This window comes from Lepidothrix coronata, unplaced genomic scaffold, assembly GCF_001604755.1.
Source record: "Lepidothrix coronata isolate B3197 unplaced genomic scaffold, Lepidothrix_coronata-1.0 Scaffold3, whole genome shotgun sequence".
Lineage (NCBI taxonomy): Eukaryota > Metazoa > Chordata > Aves > Passeriformes > Pipridae > Lepidothrix > Lepidothrix coronata.
This window is the reverse complement of record NW_016690183.1, coordinates 4,927,566-4,944,839: the sequence shown is the minus strand read 5'-3', so window position 1 is coordinate 4,944,839 and position 17,274 is coordinate 4,927,566. Positions and strand designations below refer to the sequence as shown.

The window sequence follows — 17,274 nt, the reverse complement described above, 5'->3', positions numbered from 1 at the left end:
AAAGGTGATTGGGCAAAAAAAATTCTGAACTTTGTGACCTACCTGTTTTGAACAGCCCCTTTACATGAGTTGCAGTGCACTATCAATAGAAGAAGTAAGTGTTTTACAAAGTTTACCTTGAAGCTCTGGTGAGTTGCAAGAGCAGCAGCAGGTCATAATGGAAACTGATTGAGTCATGGTGGGAAAAATTTGAGCTTGATGGAAACTGCAAGGTTGTTTAATAAACAATTCTTCAAAGCTGGTGCTATTATGAAAATACTTGTAATAAAAGAAAATAAAATTGTCCTTAGCTCTTGGAGTGTGATGATGATGACATACTTAAAGGTTTTATTTGTTTAGCATGTAACTACTTCTATTTCAGATTATATGTGGCAGAAAGAATCTTCCTGCTTGCTATATACTACCCCATTTAGATCATTTCATTGAATCCCATACCTAGCATGCTTCCGTTAGCTTGATTAATACCAATTCCTCTGCAGCCATTGTCTCAGCATGACCACAGTGATGACCATATTTCCTCTTCATGCAGGAGAGCGTCGAGGTGGGGAATAAGGAGACTACAGGAGTTGCTGAGAAAGAAAATGAGGTACATATGAATAGCCTCAAGAGTGTGGTTGTGCTTTAATGTCTTCAAGAGAATAATGTCAAAAAAATTGATTTGTCATTTGCATGTCATCAATAGGCAGGCCAATACAATACAACTGCGACCTAGCTGTGGTGTCTAGTCTAGCACTGCACAGATATATCTATATCCATGGCATATGTTCTAACAGATCACTTCTCATTCAATGCAGGATTTGCCTGAGAAACTGCCTGTTGCAGCAGTATAGAGTGATGAATATTTCAGGGCAGCAAACAAAGCAGTTCCATGGCAGAAGGAACTGTTTCTCTTGACATTTGGAAGTACACTGCATAGATTCCTAGTAGCTTTTGCAGTTTCCGTAAATTTTTTTGCCTCGCCTTCCTGAAAACTTCTTTATAAAAAGTAAAAAACCCTTTGATTATCATTTCTTTTTCCTACCACAATATGCCCTAAGCTAAAACAGATACTTGAAAATAATCATGTTATGAGTTGGTTTGCTAAAGCGCAGTCTGGCATCGTTAGATACAGTTAAAATCAAATTACAAAGCAAATGAAAAGCTCAGTGACATACTTTAACCTGTGCATGTGTGGACTTGAATGATTGCATTTTGCTTATATTTCTTCAGGAGTGATAAAAGTACTTACCCTGAATCTTCGTATACTAAAGTGAAACTACGATGTGTTCAAATGTGCACAGGAGGAATGGCTGCGTATTAAACACAGGGATAGAAGTAAGGACTGGGAAAAAGATTATAACTCCTAGTTACTAATCATTCAGGATTTGTATCTCAAGGTGCTGGCAGCCTCCTATTTTTGTTGTTATTTGTTTAGGTGCCACGGTATATACAAAAAGATCATGAACTAGTCTCTGTTCACTGGTTTTAGAACATACTAAATTCAGCTGTCCAAGCTTAGGTTTGTTATCCTGCTGTAAAATAGCACTAACTCTTCTAGAGTCGAGGATGTATCTGTGGCTCTAGAGTATGCCAGTGTCACTGGGAAGTGAATTTGGGACTCAGTGGTGCCATGCTCCTCTGCAGCACTGTCACATCCATGTGGAAAACAGTGGAATTGCATAGCAAGAAAGTCCAGGGTGGTAGATCAAGCCCAACTTTGTGTTGACACAGTGCAATAGTGGTGTGTTGCTCTTCTAGCATTGGCTTGTCACTCCCAAGAAGTCTGGTCCAAGAAGAAACATGCAAGAAATGCCTCACTGTTCTGTGAGCAGCAAGGCTAAGTCTTTGAAATCTTTTTCCTTTATTCTAATACTACTTGTTCTTATAAAGTTGAGGTCTCTTATCTGAGAGTGAATTTGACCCTGTGTTCTGTTTAAAATAGCTGTTTAAAACTGTATTACTGTATGCAGAAGAGCTGGCATAAGAGATCAAGCTATTTGCTAAGCTGATATCTGACTGCCAGTGGAGGGTGGTCACTTTGGTACTCTAAGTTGCCTACAAATTCTGCAGTACTACCCCAGAATCTTCCAAGACTTTGTAATTGATGCATTCCCTAAAGCGTGATGATTGGTTCCTCTTGACATTAGCTAGCTTAGCTGTGATTATAACCAACTGTCAGAAAAATTACCTGTTCCTGTTCTAAATGCAGCCTTGGGGCAAGAACTTCAGCTCTGGAAGACCAGACCTCCTCTGGCAGACCCCAGTGGCAGGTTTGGTACCCCTCCTTCTCCTCACCCTAGGCTTGTTCTTGCTGCTGCTGAATCTGTGGCATTGTACTGAGCAATGTTAATGGGAGTACAACAGTGTGAATTGACTGCATCCTGTCTAAAGAAGAATTCACATCTGTGCAATTAAATAGTCAAGTGGTTCTATCATAGCCCTCGTTATCCTGGATAATCTGTTCTTTGTCCCCTCTGTGGTTGGTATAATGGGACAACTGTCCAAATTTCAATAATACTGCTAGAGGTAGCTGATTTGGAATAATCTTAGAATGTCTAATTTTATTTATGACCTATATAAAAGGCATTTGTAGGACTGATTTTCAGTACGAAGTAAGGTAATATACTTGTATCTGCAAGTATGTGGTTCAGCATAGCTGGAAATGAATTCAGCTTCCTTCTTTTTTGTCTTTTCTCTTCTGTACTAATCAAATATATTTGAGGCTGAATGTAAGGTTCATCCTGTGCTACCTCACATACCTTTTTGTAAAAGATGTGTTTAGTCTTCTAGCTTGCATTGGCTTTACACTCTAAGACACAAGAACAAATGATTATGCAATTGTAAGCTGTGGTATGCATTTAGTGACTCATGGCTACACGCTGTGAGAGCATTACTGAGGGACATTTGCGAGCTGATTCATGTAAATTAGTATTCTTCTCCTTCATGAAATAAAATGGGCTATACAAATCCAATCAATAGAAAAGAAATGGTTGATCCTAATCACAACAGATAGCAAGATCAATTTTTGCAGCACGCTGTTAGAGATGCATAGTATAAAATCAATCTGATGTACACTCTATTCCCACTCTTTCCTACTAACCTCTTCCAGGATTTTTACACTCATCATTTATTTGTATCTCTTCTTGAGTCAAGGCCACTAAAATTGTTAATACTGTAAGTGTCAGACTTGCATGCGTTATAGGAGAAGATGTCAACATCTGCCCGTGTCTTTTGATGTTACTTCTTTTTACAATAGAGCATCCTTCAGCAGCAGCATTTTCAATTTAAATTAAAGTTCCCCAGTAATTTCTACTAATCCATATAGTATTTTCTGCCTTCAAGGACTCTAGGAGAATTTCTTTATCACATCAATTAATAGCGGTGAATAGGAGTAGTGCTGAATATTAAATGTTGCTAAAAAACAATGCCTAAAGAGTGCCCATGAACAGTTGCTGAGTTCAGGTAGCAGAGTTAGCGTCATCCATGGGGGAGAGATCAAACTGAGGAAACAAAGAGCATCAGACTGTTAACTGGAGATCAAAGAGATCGAGCTAACTGTGGCTTGACATTGGTACCTCTAAAACAGTTTTCCTTGAGTGTTTTTCCTGAAACTATCTGCTGTAAGTTAAAAATTCCATCTAGAAATTAATTAGATTAAAAGAACGAGTTTTCCATTTACTTCCCACCCTTTGAACCTTAAGACTAATCCATTGTAAGTATATACCCAATATGCTACTGTAAGCAGTATATAGCAATACAAATGTTAGGGTGATACATAAATTATGGTAACAGTTTCTGCTGGATGAAGGGTTCAACATTGATCTAGTAATAGGCAGGTATTTTTCCATTCATCTTTCAAGAACTGGAAGAAATCATGCATTATCTTTTCAACGTGGATTGATCAGAAATAGTTCAGTCATATCCAGACTGAATGGGTTTTTATGTATCTTTTTATACTGACATAACAATAGATCTTTGCAGTTACATTTTTCCTGATCTTTATCCAGCTGCAGAATATATTTACTTTTCCTGACATAGCCTGATTTATTAGTCTCTCTGTTAGAAAGGAGTGTGTAATTAAGATTACAAGATTTTTGAAGCCAACCCAGATCCAGAGGTAGCTGACTAGCTGGAGAAGGCTTGGAACCTCTTACCAAGAACACATTTCCATTAGCAGGGTCCTGTGGACCCCTTGGACAGCTTACAAGCTCCTCCTCCTCAGCAGAAACCAGTGGTAAATTTTATTCCACAATACAGCTCGATGACAGGAGAAGGAAAAAATACTACAGCCTTGGCAAACAGTTACTCCACTAGTAACTAGTCCACCTGGGGACTCTTTTAAGTGTTGCCTAGTGAGGTTTCATAAAATTCTTTCTCCTGCCTGTTACTTGGCTTCTCTGCACAAGCTTGCCCCCAGCACTGATCTCCTCCATAAATCAGGAGGAACACCAGTGAAGATCATGGGTCAGGATCACCCAGGGAGGTCACGGAGCAGAGACTGGTCCATGGTCTCTCCAGCAAACATTGTAACTCATATCCTGAAAAGTCCCTCCCTCCTGTTGTTTTTAGGTGGTACCTGTTGGTGAGGGGGCTGCGGCATCAGAAAACAGTGTGGCCATGGCAGCAGGAGATGGTGATGGCACTGCTCCCGCTGAGCGGGAGGATGTTGCTGAAGGTGACAAACCTCAGGGAGAAGAAAAGGAGTCTAATGTGTCTCAGGTAACTCATGTCAGTGCATGGAAGAGAGTGTTAGGGGAATTGGGACAGATTCAGCAGCCTTAGGGAGGCAAGGCTCCTGAATGTCTGTGCCTCCAAGTCTGACCAGTGGCAAGGCTGATGTTCTCCTGGGATAGCCCTGGGAGGGCCCCACACAGGGTATCCCTTCTTCTGAGTCCTTAATTTGGGTTGTACCTGCCTTTGTGCCCCTGTGTTTCCCTGTGCTTGTGGAGATGGGACTTGATGGGTTGATGGCTCCTGTGTGGGGCACAGGAGTAGTATGGACAGTGTATTGTTTGAGCTCCCCCTCCTGCTGTTGTCTCTCTGTGCCCCTCTGTGGAGATGAGATTTATCACATAACATAACAGGGCTTTCGTGAGAAATAGACAGAAAAAGGATTGGATTTTTCTTGTGTCCTGGCACCATGTCATATTAATAGCATTACTTTGTTTTATGTAAGTTGTGGTGGTCAAGCCATCAGGCAGACCTGGCCTGCCGCCTTTTGTTCTGGAGTTTCTGAGGAGCTGGTGAACATCTACTAGAGCAGACCCTACAGCTGGGCACCAGCTACCACCTTTTGTCATTGCATGTTGTATTTCTTCTGTGCTCCAGAATAAGATGGTCTGGCAGGGGATCAGTGAACATGTTTTTTTTCAGGTTGGATGCTCCAATAACACTTATTAAATGCTTTTTGTACTAGGTTTCATTACTGGTGAGATGCTGCCTACTTAACCTCTTTGCTTTCTCTGCTCCCAGTTACACGGCTGCAAATCAGGAGAAATCCCCTCAATCAGTCAAAGAAATAGGTCATGTTTCCTCCTTTCATCACCTTTGTATCACTATTATCCTGCTGACTTGAATTTCCAGAGAAATACAGGACAGTGACTAGTGGAACTAGTGCCTTTACCCAAACCTGCCCAAAATTAAGAGCACAGTGGAGGAGAAAGGTCTGTTAATTTCCATGCACACTGAAAATGAAACCCAAACTACCCACAGAGCACTTTTATTATTTATTGCAATAATTTTTGGTCATAGAAAGTAGACTTAAGAGAACTAAGGGGAACAGTGAAAACGGGGAAGGGATTACTCCTTTACGTTCTTGCACAAATACTGTTTTCTGTCTTAAGAATCCACTGTGGAGAAAAAAGAAATTCCCATCCCAATATGTGCCACATGCAATATACTAACAATAGTGTTTTCCTGCTTGAAATAAAGTACTAAATAGTCTTGCATTTCTTTGCAGGGGGGTGAGTCATTTGTTTGTTTGTTTTTCCCCAGGAAAAGGTCAGCAACATCCCTTCAGTAGTAATAGAGCCGGCATCAAACAACGAAGGGGAGGGAGAAGAACATGAAGTCATCATGAATGAGTCCAAAGATGCCACAGCAGAGATGGGCACTCAGGACACTGACACTTCTCCCGGTGAAATTTCCCAAGTTGGAAGTGATCAGAAACCTACTGAAGAAATCCAATCTGTACCACCTAAAGATCAGCCTGTTCCAGAAGAAGATGCAGGTTCTGTGATGCCACCTGGCTTTCTCTATAAGGTCTGCTTCTTCATTCTTCTTTTAGATATCCCTTTAGATCTAACTTCTGTGGATATGTCTGTCTGCAGAGGTAGTGTGATGATTTCTTGAGGTCAAAGGATACTTAATTTATCAACAAGACACATGCATGTGTTGCTTCATAAATGAAGTCTGAGAAGATACATTTTCTGCACACTGTTGTTGCTGTGCACATCCTTATGTAGCTATAAGACTCACAAAGTACAAGAAACCATTAATCTCACCAATCAACTGCTGTAAATTAATATATTGAAAAAACTGCTCTGCCACGGAGTTAGTCAGGAATATTGTTGATATATGCTAATTATATATTTGATATGCTAACAATATATTTGATCTCTAAGGTCTCTTCCAAACTCAAACCATTCTATGAATGTATGAACATTAAAAAATGGCATTTTTCTGGCCTGAAAATCTATAGTGGAAGTACTGTTCTATTGAAACCAATGGGACTTACAATTCATGATAATGACAGCAAAATGTCATTCTGTAACTTTAGTAAAATTATAAACTGTTAGGGTAATCAAACAGAAAAATTTAATGAGCCGTTAGAGAAATTCTTTCCTTGGCTGGCAAGACCCCCAGGGTTTCCTGGTTCACAAGGTTCTTGGATAATTCTTCTCACTTCAGAATCACTGAGCAGCAGAAAAGCTCCTTGAGGGTGGATGAACTTTACATACTTCCTATTATAATTTGCATAGTTCAGACTAATTAGTCCCATAGCACTCCATAAGTATGCCATTCTTCTTGGTCTATTCTCATTGCTCAGGTATTTTTTTGAGAGTAATGTTAAGGTGAGGGTGAACATTATCGTGTAACTCTGACAGACATGCTGACATAGTTCATCTTTTGTTTTTCATCACACTCTCTTGGGTCAGATGTAAGTAAGGAGAAGCAGAATATATGCTTGCCATCTGGTTCACAATGCCACTTTCTTTCATTTCACATGGAACTGTCTGTGCTTTGAGAAAATTAGACTAGCTGTCTCTCAAGGAGCAATAGCATTTACTTAAAATGGTCTGTTCACAATGATATGCTGATCATGCCAATGTTTTAATAATCACCCCTTTGAAAGGCAGATATTTTTGGCATACCCATGTGCCAGTATGTGGGAGCTCCTTCCAGGGCAAGCATTAAGTAGGGTTCCTGTTACTCACCTTTTTGATGACCTGTGCCATACAACCAACTCAAATTTCCGCAGATGTTCACAAGAAGAATAAAATCAGTGGCCACAACAAGACAGTGAGAGAATCTGAAGTCATTAGTTCCTGGGAGTCTTTCTGAATTTTATTTGCAAAATCCTCCCAAAATCTCTCTCTCAGATATCGTAATGATAGTGGGGAATGAAAGGAAATTCCTTACACAGGAGGAATGATGGTGGCAGGACTAGTCCAAGTGGCAGGATTTGTGAGATATTGCAGTATCCTCTGGCCTTGAGATCCTGTAACCTTGGGAAAGGACCTTAATTTTCCTTGAATGGTCTTAGGAAGACTTAAGCTGTCCCTGCTTCCAAGGAAATGCATAGAAAACTTTGATATAAATTAATGACAACATGAACAATTTATGCCAGGTCAAAGCAGATGATTCTACTCTACTCTGCTCTCATGAAACTCCACCTGAAGTACTGTGTACAGTTCTGATGTCCCCAACATAAGAAGGATGTGAAACTGTTGAAGCAAGTGTAGAAGATGGCCACAAAGGTGATAAGAGGACTGGAGCACCCACCCTACAAAGGCAGGCTGAGAGAGTTGGGGCTGTTAGGCCTGGAGAAGAGGAGGTTGTGTGGAGACCTCATAGCAACCTTCCAGTATCTGAAGGTGGCCTGCAGGGAAGATGGAGAGGGACTCTTTGTCAGGAATTGTAGTGATAGGATAAGGAGTAATGGGTACAAATTGAAAGAGGGGAAATTTAGATTGGATATTAGGAAGAAATTTTTTACTGTAAGGGTGGTGAGACACAGGAACAGATTGCCCAGAGAGGTAGTGGATGCTCCAATCCTGCCATCAGTGTTCAAGACCAGGTTGGATAAGGCCTTGAGCAACTTGGTCTAGTGGGAGGTGCCCCTGCCTGTGGCAGGGAGGTTGGGACTAGAGGATCATTAAGGTCCATTCCAACCCCTTAACATTCTGTGATTCTGTGATAATTTGAACGTACCTGTCTATAACCATATGTTTGCATAAAGGTGGCTTCTTTTTTATTTTTGGTCAAGATCTAACAGGTAATTTTGTTGAGAAAATATATCTCCCTTAGATCACATCTATATGTTTGGTGTTATTTTCTTCAGGTTGAAGTTCTACATGATTTCGAGGCAGCTAACAGTGATGAGCTCAATTTAAAACGAGGAGATATTGTACTAGTAATTCCTTCTGAGACCACAGCTGATCAGGTAAAAACATGTGGTTCTTGCTTTTGTTGACATTTTTCTTTGTCTCAACTTTATTTTCTCACAGATTATTGTTAATGAGACTGCATATTCAAAATGTCATTACTGTAAGAAAACACGAAGATTTTAATTTTGGCTTTTTACTTGGTGTCATTTGACACTAAATGGCAAAGTTGACTACACTTGAAGTCCCAGATATATGCTATTAGCAGGATGTGACCTCAGCTTATTTTCTAGGGCTTTTTTAATGCTACATTGTAATTGATTTTATACAGACAGAGGTACTCAAATGCAGAGGATGACTTACAAATTGTGCGTAATGTTGTTCTATATAATTTTGTCGTAACATTGGAGTAGAACTGATTACATGCTCCCTAGATATTCAGAGTTTTTATGTGTGGATTTGGAGAAATAATACAAATTCACCCACAGAGAGCACTGAGAACATACACAGATTGTGCTGTCCTATAGCCTTAAGATATAGTGATGCTGCTATGCCTCTGATAAAGATAACTTTGCCCTCTGGAAGCCTGAACCTGAATTGAACAACACTTTGATTTCATTTAAGGCATCTAATTTTGTTTTAACAATGTATTTCAGGTGAACATTTAAACAGTTGCATTCCATATGTTAAACTGAATTCCAGTGAAGTGTATTGATTTTGGCCACTGCTTTAAAAGAGAATACTGTACTGCACACTATTAGCACCAGCAACCCCATGGGCATCAGTTAATGCCTGTGGTGTTGGTGAAAATTTTTCCATTGATTTGGGGTTTGAGAGGTGGAGGACTGGATTCTGCCTAATCAAGTAGCTAAGAGCACTGCTCTGAATGAAGAATATTTCTTAAAATAGGCCTAAATACTAATGCCCTAAGCACATATGAGTGCTGGGAACTGTGTTTGAAGTTGTTTTGCTGATTGATGCTGTCCAAAGGTAGATAATAATCAATGTTCATAATCTCAGATGAGCATTCTTTTAATTCAAGAGACAACTAATCGTTTTTTGTGGGTGGGGTTTTTTTTCTCATTTCATAACAAAATACTTTTAATTCAGCAGGCACTTAGCTCTTTTTATAGGGATAGAGTCTATTATCCTTACTCAAATTATGCTATGTGTTGCCTCATCAGTAGTTTACTTGATTTCATTATCAGTGTTCGCAGAATAGGACACTGCTCTTAGGATAGCAAAATACGATTTCTGTCTTCAAACTGTTTTTCCTAGGATATTAGGTGTTAAATATGCTTTATCTTCACTTGGTGAGTCTATAAAGTATATTCTTCTGGTGTGCATCATAATTCCAATAGAATTAATTGAAGTAAATTGTGTGCAATGATGGAGAAAATAAACCTGTATGTATTCATGTTTCTGAAACCATTCTGTTCATATCTTTATTACTCAGTACATCTTTGCCCTTCATGTTTAACATCACCATAAAGCTTAATATTTTTGTCTTTTGCCAGGTACTGGTACAAATTCTTGATTTATATAGAGACGTTTTATCTTTGTTATTCTTTGTTAGTCTTTATTCTCCTTCAAAATTGACCTATCTAAAGCCATAATTCTAATACAGCTGGTAACATCAGCCTGTGTTCTCCATTTAAAGCAAGCCAGTCCCATCCAGTGGCTTTTTCCACTAGTCTTTAGTTGAAGTTATTACCCAGTAAAACTGTATATTCCTTCATACAACCTATGCTGCCTATTCTAGAGAACTGTAGTTCCTCTATCTCTTAGATATTTCATGTGCTTCAAAAACATGTCCCCAGTTAATTGTATCCAGCCAGTGCCATATATAAAGCTGAATCTGCTTTAATGATCTGCTTATCTGGGGGCAGACAGCCAGTATACTGCAGCACATGCAGCCACTAAGCAATAATGGCTTGATGGTGTATGTAATGATATGTTCAAGCTGTGTCCAGATGTACAGTTTGTGCAATAATAATATGACTGCATTACAAGTTCTGTTTGTCATGGCTTTGCTCTGGCTCCTGTTCTTAAAAGGAAAAAGATACAGAGTTACTGAGTTAGGCTGATCATTTTTAAAAATACCAAATTGATTTTATTCCAGGTAGAATTTATCACACTTAAGAGAACCCAGTCCTTTCCAATAAAAAAATCTCTGTTTTGGTTATTGGACTGCTGGTGATTTGTTTACAATTTTGCTTGTCAACTTCTGGTTTGGGTTTCCAGGAATTTTTGGAAAAATTATTACATATTTTCTAGAGATAGTAACTCCAGAGTTTGCAAGAGCTGTTATTTCTTCTGACTGCTAATACATGAGTAAGAGAAAAAAAAATCTGGGAGGAAAAAATTAAGATTCAAAACTATTTTTCCACCATCTATGATACTGAGTTCAGCTAGGAGTTAGATGGGGCTAAAGGCCATACCATGTGCTAACAATTATAAGCACCAAATCTTTTAGCCGTGTCACTCTGAAACATCTTCAGGTCTGAAGCTCGTAGTGAGGAATGGGGTTGACATGAAATTTAAGACTGTCTTTTTCTTTGCAGGAGGCTGGCTGGTTGACTGGCATTAAGGAATCTGAGTGGCTTCAGTACAGAGATGCAAATAGTTATAAAGGACTTTTCCCAGAGAACTTCACACGCCATCTGGAATAATTCTCCCAGGCAGATGAACCGTGATATGAAGCTCAGTCAGTAGGTTTTTAACCTCTTTGAAACACGGGAGCCCATCTTTTTGTAGTTTAAGCTGTTAATGGTTTACAGACTGGTGTCAGACAAAGCTTGTTGGAACATATTGAAATGAGCATGAATGCAAACAGTTAAGCTAGCAATTTCTGAAGCAGTACATGGGAAAAAATCAAATAAAAAAGAAATGTCCTTATTTGTTTATAAGTATGTGGCGACAGATTTGTTTGTGCTTTGTCAGAGCTATGGTGATCCTGTATTTGGTCCTTTTCCATGAAATCTGAAATTAGCTTCCTGAATACCAAAACCTTAACTTCTCTGCACTAAGTGTATTGTATTGAGTTGCACTGCAGAAGATTTAATTAATTATCCTGTAGTTATGAGGTCAAACTATTATAAATTTCATGTGTTTAAAAAAAATAATTAACTACTGCAACATTTTTCAGTGTTATTTTTGGACATGCATAGTATATATACACAAGAACTTATATGTGTATATATAAGTGCATATGGCTATATATGCATTTGCACAACTTCATGGTAGTTCTTTGGCTGTGTAGTATCATCCAGTACATGCATTGCTCTTTCACTGTCTGGCATAACAGGAAAAGGTTTTGTTTCAAAGCAACACTAGCTGCTCCATTGCCAAAACATATTACAGTATCTGTGTTTGTAATGTGAAATTTTCATTCTTAGATAATGAATAGCATCATGTTCAAAGCTGCTAACCTTTGAGAAGGCATGGCTCAGTCTCCTCTTTCACTGCAGTAGTTACAATGAGATAAATCTGGAGGAGGAGCTCTTATGATGCTAATCTATACTTTTTTATTTAATTGGCTGAATACATTTTAAAAAAGAAACAGAACTAATCTCTGAGAAGAAATAAACACAATATATTTTCACTATATGTATTTATGCAGCTTACCTTTTAAAGTAAGATATATAATGTATCCTGTATCAAAAAGTCATCTGTAACTTATGTTTTCCAGTGCTGTGTCATTAAAAATAAACCTTTGGTCCAAAGAACCTGTTTCATCTGTGGTGCTTTCGAAGTTTTTTAACACTGAAGTCCATATTGTTTATACATTGTATTTTATGATCTAATCTTAATTTAATACTTCTTTTTCCAAAGAAATACAGCATAACAGGTGCACATCTAAATTCCTGCTCTCAACCCTAGTTGTGGCCAGAATTCCAAAAGATCTGGACCCCAGATGAGCTGCTGCTCCTCCTGTTCCAGACTCTGACCGCCAGCTAATATCTGTCCACTAAGGAAGGGAGCTTGTCTGTGCTTGACCATCACTCAACTGAAGATCTCTACCTCTTAGTAGTTTTTCACTTTTCCACTTATTTTATGTGGAAATTAAGTTCTCCATGAATCTGGAATCTGTTCTGTTGTGTTTGCTGAGGAATGGAAGCTGCAAATATTTAGGAACTTTTATATTTTCCTTAGAATTTAGTTATTTTTCATTATAGTTTCATTGCGTGCTTGATTTGTATGCAAACAATATCTGTTTCCACTCCAACTCCATCTGTTAGATTTCACTTGAAGAAATGAGGGGTTGTGTCTCTCGAAGAGGAGAAAGTTGATTTGTCTCTGTTTCTCAGGATACAATAGCTTTCAAACGCAAGTCTAATGATAGCTGTGTTTTATGAAAAAGCTGAATGGCTCAACTGTGATAGCTGGGATTTTGGCTTTGAAATGTCACGGTGAGTCTAAGGAGATTACAGGAAAGCTCTCTGATTTTCTGTTGATGCCCTCAACAGGTTTGATCAAGGGCCAAGAATCTCTCCAGAGACACAACTTGCTTTGGCTATCGTGTTACAATTCCTGACTCCAGTGCACCATTTTGAGGTGGTTATAATAACCTATTTCACCTGGTTTACAGTGATACTCTGATGACCTTCAGGCCAGTTTCCTGCTTAACTGCATCTCAACACTTGCATTTCAGTAATAGATGTTCTTCAGATCAGTGCAAGAGACCAACACTGGGCAATGGAATCTCAGTTTCCCTGTGGACACCATGTCACCACTTCTTTGAAAGGGACCTACAATCAAGTGAGACCATCACGTGTGACAGTCCTAACCTTAAGGACACTATGATCAACCCAAAGCCTTCCTTTAACCAGTGTCAATGGTGTGCAGTTAACATTATTATGTTTTAGAAGTATCCACATCAAAGACAACACCCTTGGCCTTGATTCTTCTAATGTCCTTGATACAGCACAGTGTCCCAAATCCACAGAGGTGTTTGCAGCACACTTGAGATTTTACATAGACAGGAAGGGTCTCTGATCTGTAGCAAAGACCTTTCATGGTTTATTCTGCCATGCTTTTCAGAAATACCTCTTGACTCTTCATTTTTTATTTCCACCTCTGTATAATGAAAAACATAAATTCAAGAACTTCAAAATGTCCACATCTTGCTGCAAGGACTGTCATTATTTGTTGGCAACAGGACATACTGATAATGTCCCAAAACCCATGCTATTGCCCATGATGTCTGTGTCATTTAAGTGCTGCAGGTGACTGTGTGTATGGCATACCATACATCTGACATCGAGTGCGTTTTCACATCTCACACATGCACCCCAGAGCCACAAAACAAGTGTCTTGCAGAAAGGATAAGGAAAATTATTAATGTTGTATCTTTAAAATTCTTTGCAAAATTCCATATACTAAGATGATAGATGTCAAAGGAAGGGCATTGCTAAATTAGCCATGAATGTTAATTTTCCTAATTTTCCCTTCTAGCAGAAGGAGCTCATGAATAGAAATGTATTTCTCATTTTGGATTGACATCTTTTTCTTGTATAAAATTGTTAGGTAATCAGACATCTCTCAGACACTTTTATGTCTGCATCTCCCGAGATGAACACAGTAAGTGTATTTCTCTGTGATCTATAGAACTTTATTCTACGACAAGCAAGGGAAATACTTTCTAGTATGTTCTGCTGTTACATACCAGTGATACCCTTTCCCTCTGAAATTATATTAGCCCAGAATTATTTCTCCCTTTTCTTGGATTTTTGGATTAATACATTATATTGGACTTTGCAAATTACTGAATTTTTTGCTTTTGGAATGACTGTGAAACAATAGTCCATTGTATCTTTTTGTTTCTCTAAAGATTTATTTATGCCTAAGAGAGCACATAGTACTAACCTTGTAGAGCAGGTGTAATTTCTAATTCTACATAAAATAAACCCTTGAAAGATTTAGGGATCCAATCTCCTGATCCAGCAGACTGATTATGCATGGTGTGGCCTTGAAAGAAAGACAAAATAACTCAAGATGGAGGAACATCTCATGTGAGTGAACAAATAAATCGTGTATTTGCAGCTCATCTGTCTGGTTTACAACCTTACATCAATAATGAAAAATGCATAAGCTGAACAACACTTCTGTCCCTTCTCACCTTGTCCTCCACCTCCTCCTTCCCTCCCTACCTCACTTCATCTCTTCTACTAAGTGCAATTGTCCCTGCCACAAGAAGAGGAAGGGGAGACTGGGGAGTACAGTCCTACTCAGATGGCATGGCATTTGATTCCAGGATGTTCTGATTGAAATAAATCAAAGTCTCATTAAGGTCACTCTTAATGAAAACTACTTAGTGTCTTGCTGACTCAAGGAAAAAAGCATCAAAAGAAAGCCACTGTGGTGGGTAGGTTGGATGGATGGCGTTGGGAAAGAGCAGCCACTTGCTTTAGGACCCTTTAGAGGGCTGTCCCCTCTTGCACACCCATGTGCAGGCAGAGCATGAGCAAGTATTGAAGCTGTAGCAGCCATAAGTACCACAGTAGCTCAAAAACACCAGTTTGCATCTTGAAGTACAAAATCAGGGGGTTTTTGTTAGTTTTTCCAACAGATTTAAAAGATCTATCTTTTTGTACTTAGGAAGCTAAGACACTAAGATGACAGTTGATGAAACACCACCTGATAAGCCAATCCTCGAGTGCAGAGAGTAGTTCAATTAATTAAGCAAGGTCACATTTGGGAGAGCAGTGCAAAAGAGCATGAAGGTGTTTTTGCAGCTGGCTGTAACAAGCAGTGTTACTGTGAGTTCTGTATTTTCTGGAGGCAAGACATTTGTTGCAGATAAGAGAACTACAATGGACTTGGTGCAAGCAAGCCTGTGAAACGACAGGGCAGCCCCTATGCTTCTGCTTTAAACCCCAGTCGTTTTTGAAGTAAAGAAGTCCTTTTTAATTGGGAAGAAGAATTTTAGGAAATGGCACATTCTCTGTCCAGGTTCAGAATTGGAGAATATGAAGTGGACTGTGGTTTTGGACATGGTATCTCACTAAATATGTAGATGTATAGATCTGTAATAGATAGTCACTTTTCAAAGATTCCTTCCTTAGTTGTTTGTGTGAGTTGACACAGGCAGGCAGCCACAACCACAAAACCTCAGCTGAAATGCAGAGTAAATTTATTTCATTACCTTGCTAACCAAAGGATTCCAAAGCAAGACCCAGACGGAGACACAAAAGTGGGAACTCAGACACGGTCAGGCTCAGTCCATCCTAGCAGGTGGTGAGCCGATTAATCAAGGGCTCATGCATGCATATTTTACCACCATGCTCTGATCTCCTCTATGCTTTTTATGATCTCTGAGCTTTGATCTTCTCTCTCTATTCTCACAGAGCTCAAGCATGTCTGTGAGAGTGTCTCCAAGTCTCTCAAAACACCTGTGTTATCTCTACACAGATATTCTACTTCTCAGACAGAAGACAAGCAGCAGTAGGCATAATATGTTTGATTTTCCATACTGTTACTCTCCAGGCCCTGGGCATTCCTAGCTGCAAGGTCACTTGAGTGAATCTACCATCCTCCTCATCATTCTTCTACTTTTAACCCTTTACTCCCAAAAAGTGTTCATCTACATGGTTTCAGCTCTAAAGCTATCTTTGTGCACCATGTCTCTGTCAGTGTTTTGATTACATCTATGTTTTTCTTTCATTCTGACCTGTTTAATCAGCACAGAAGCATCATATGGGGAAAACTACAGCATTTTCCGAATGGTGCCTCCTGTAACCAGCAGAAACATGTAATTAGCATCAATTGGAAAAGCTGAAATTATCCCAAAGAGAATTGTGCTCCATATTCAGATGCTTAACAGCAGTTAAAGAAAACTTTAGTGAAAGAAAATACCCAGACAGTAGTAAAAATACCACTGGGTTTCTGTCCAGCCACAGTCACTAAATGCAATGCAGAGGACTACAAAGTACCATGTAGCCATCAAAACTTGAGTCTTCAGGAGTTAGTGGGACCCACATCTGCTGAAGAGAGTCAACAAGTGCAAAGTCCTCTATGTCCTCAACCCGGTTTCAGAGGAAAAAAGAGGCTGGGGTTTCTTTTGGTGCTATCAGAGCATAGGCTTTGGTGTAAACCAGGCTAATCCCAGATCACTAATAGTGTCTCTATATTTTCCTAGACAGACTGCTTACAGTACAAGGTATAACTGGACCAAGAACATCAAAGCACCAGAAAGGTGAGTAGTTATGTACTTAAATTATTACATTTCCAAGGTACATGCTATAATGGAGAAAGTGAATGTACTCCAGATTTCCTATACTTTAATTCAGGTAATTATTCATAGGAAAGCCAAATTCTCTATATTAAAGTATTTAAATTTAAAGACATTGAATTAGAATGGAAGAAAGAATATAGCTGTGTGTCAGTGAATGAAAAAAAAAAAACAACAAAAAACATGTAATCTTGAGAATAAGCTTTACAGGTTAACACACAATTGCCAAATGACAGGGTCACGCAGAATTCTCTGAGTGGCTAAAATCTGACAGACTCCATACCTAGCATGGTGCTGTGATTCCCAAGGTGTCTTAGACATACACATGAAAGTGGAAATTGTCCATAGTCATTGGTAGAGATTCAGAACCCTTCATTTTAAGCCTATAATATGTTTCACAGGAGAGGCAGTGTAAATGCTGAGGATCTTGGTGTATCTCCCAGCCCAAGAAAGAAT

The 17,274-nt window shown here is 39.0% G+C and overlaps 1 protein-coding gene across 2 annotated transcripts in view; it reads left to right on the top strand.

The window, feature by feature from the left end:
• Positions 1-12,313, top strand: part of LOC108501442 (amphiphysin) — a 118,742-nt gene extending 106,429 nt beyond the window's left edge. For both annotated transcript variants that reach the window (XM_017823333.1, XM_017823323.1), the window contains 5 exons: positions 530-586; positions 4,549-4,698; positions 5,974-6,240; positions 8,543-8,644; positions 11,150-12,313. In XM_017823333.1, coding sequence (XP_017678822.1) covers positions 530-586; positions 4,549-4,698; positions 5,974-6,240; positions 8,543-8,644; positions 11,150-11,257 — 684 coding nt within the window. In that variant the 3' untranslated portion in view covers positions 11,258-12,313. The remainder of the gene's footprint in view (positions 1-529; positions 587-4,548; positions 4,699-5,973; positions 6,241-8,542; positions 8,645-11,149) is intronic.
• Positions 12,314-17,274: the final 4,961 nt, after the last annotated feature.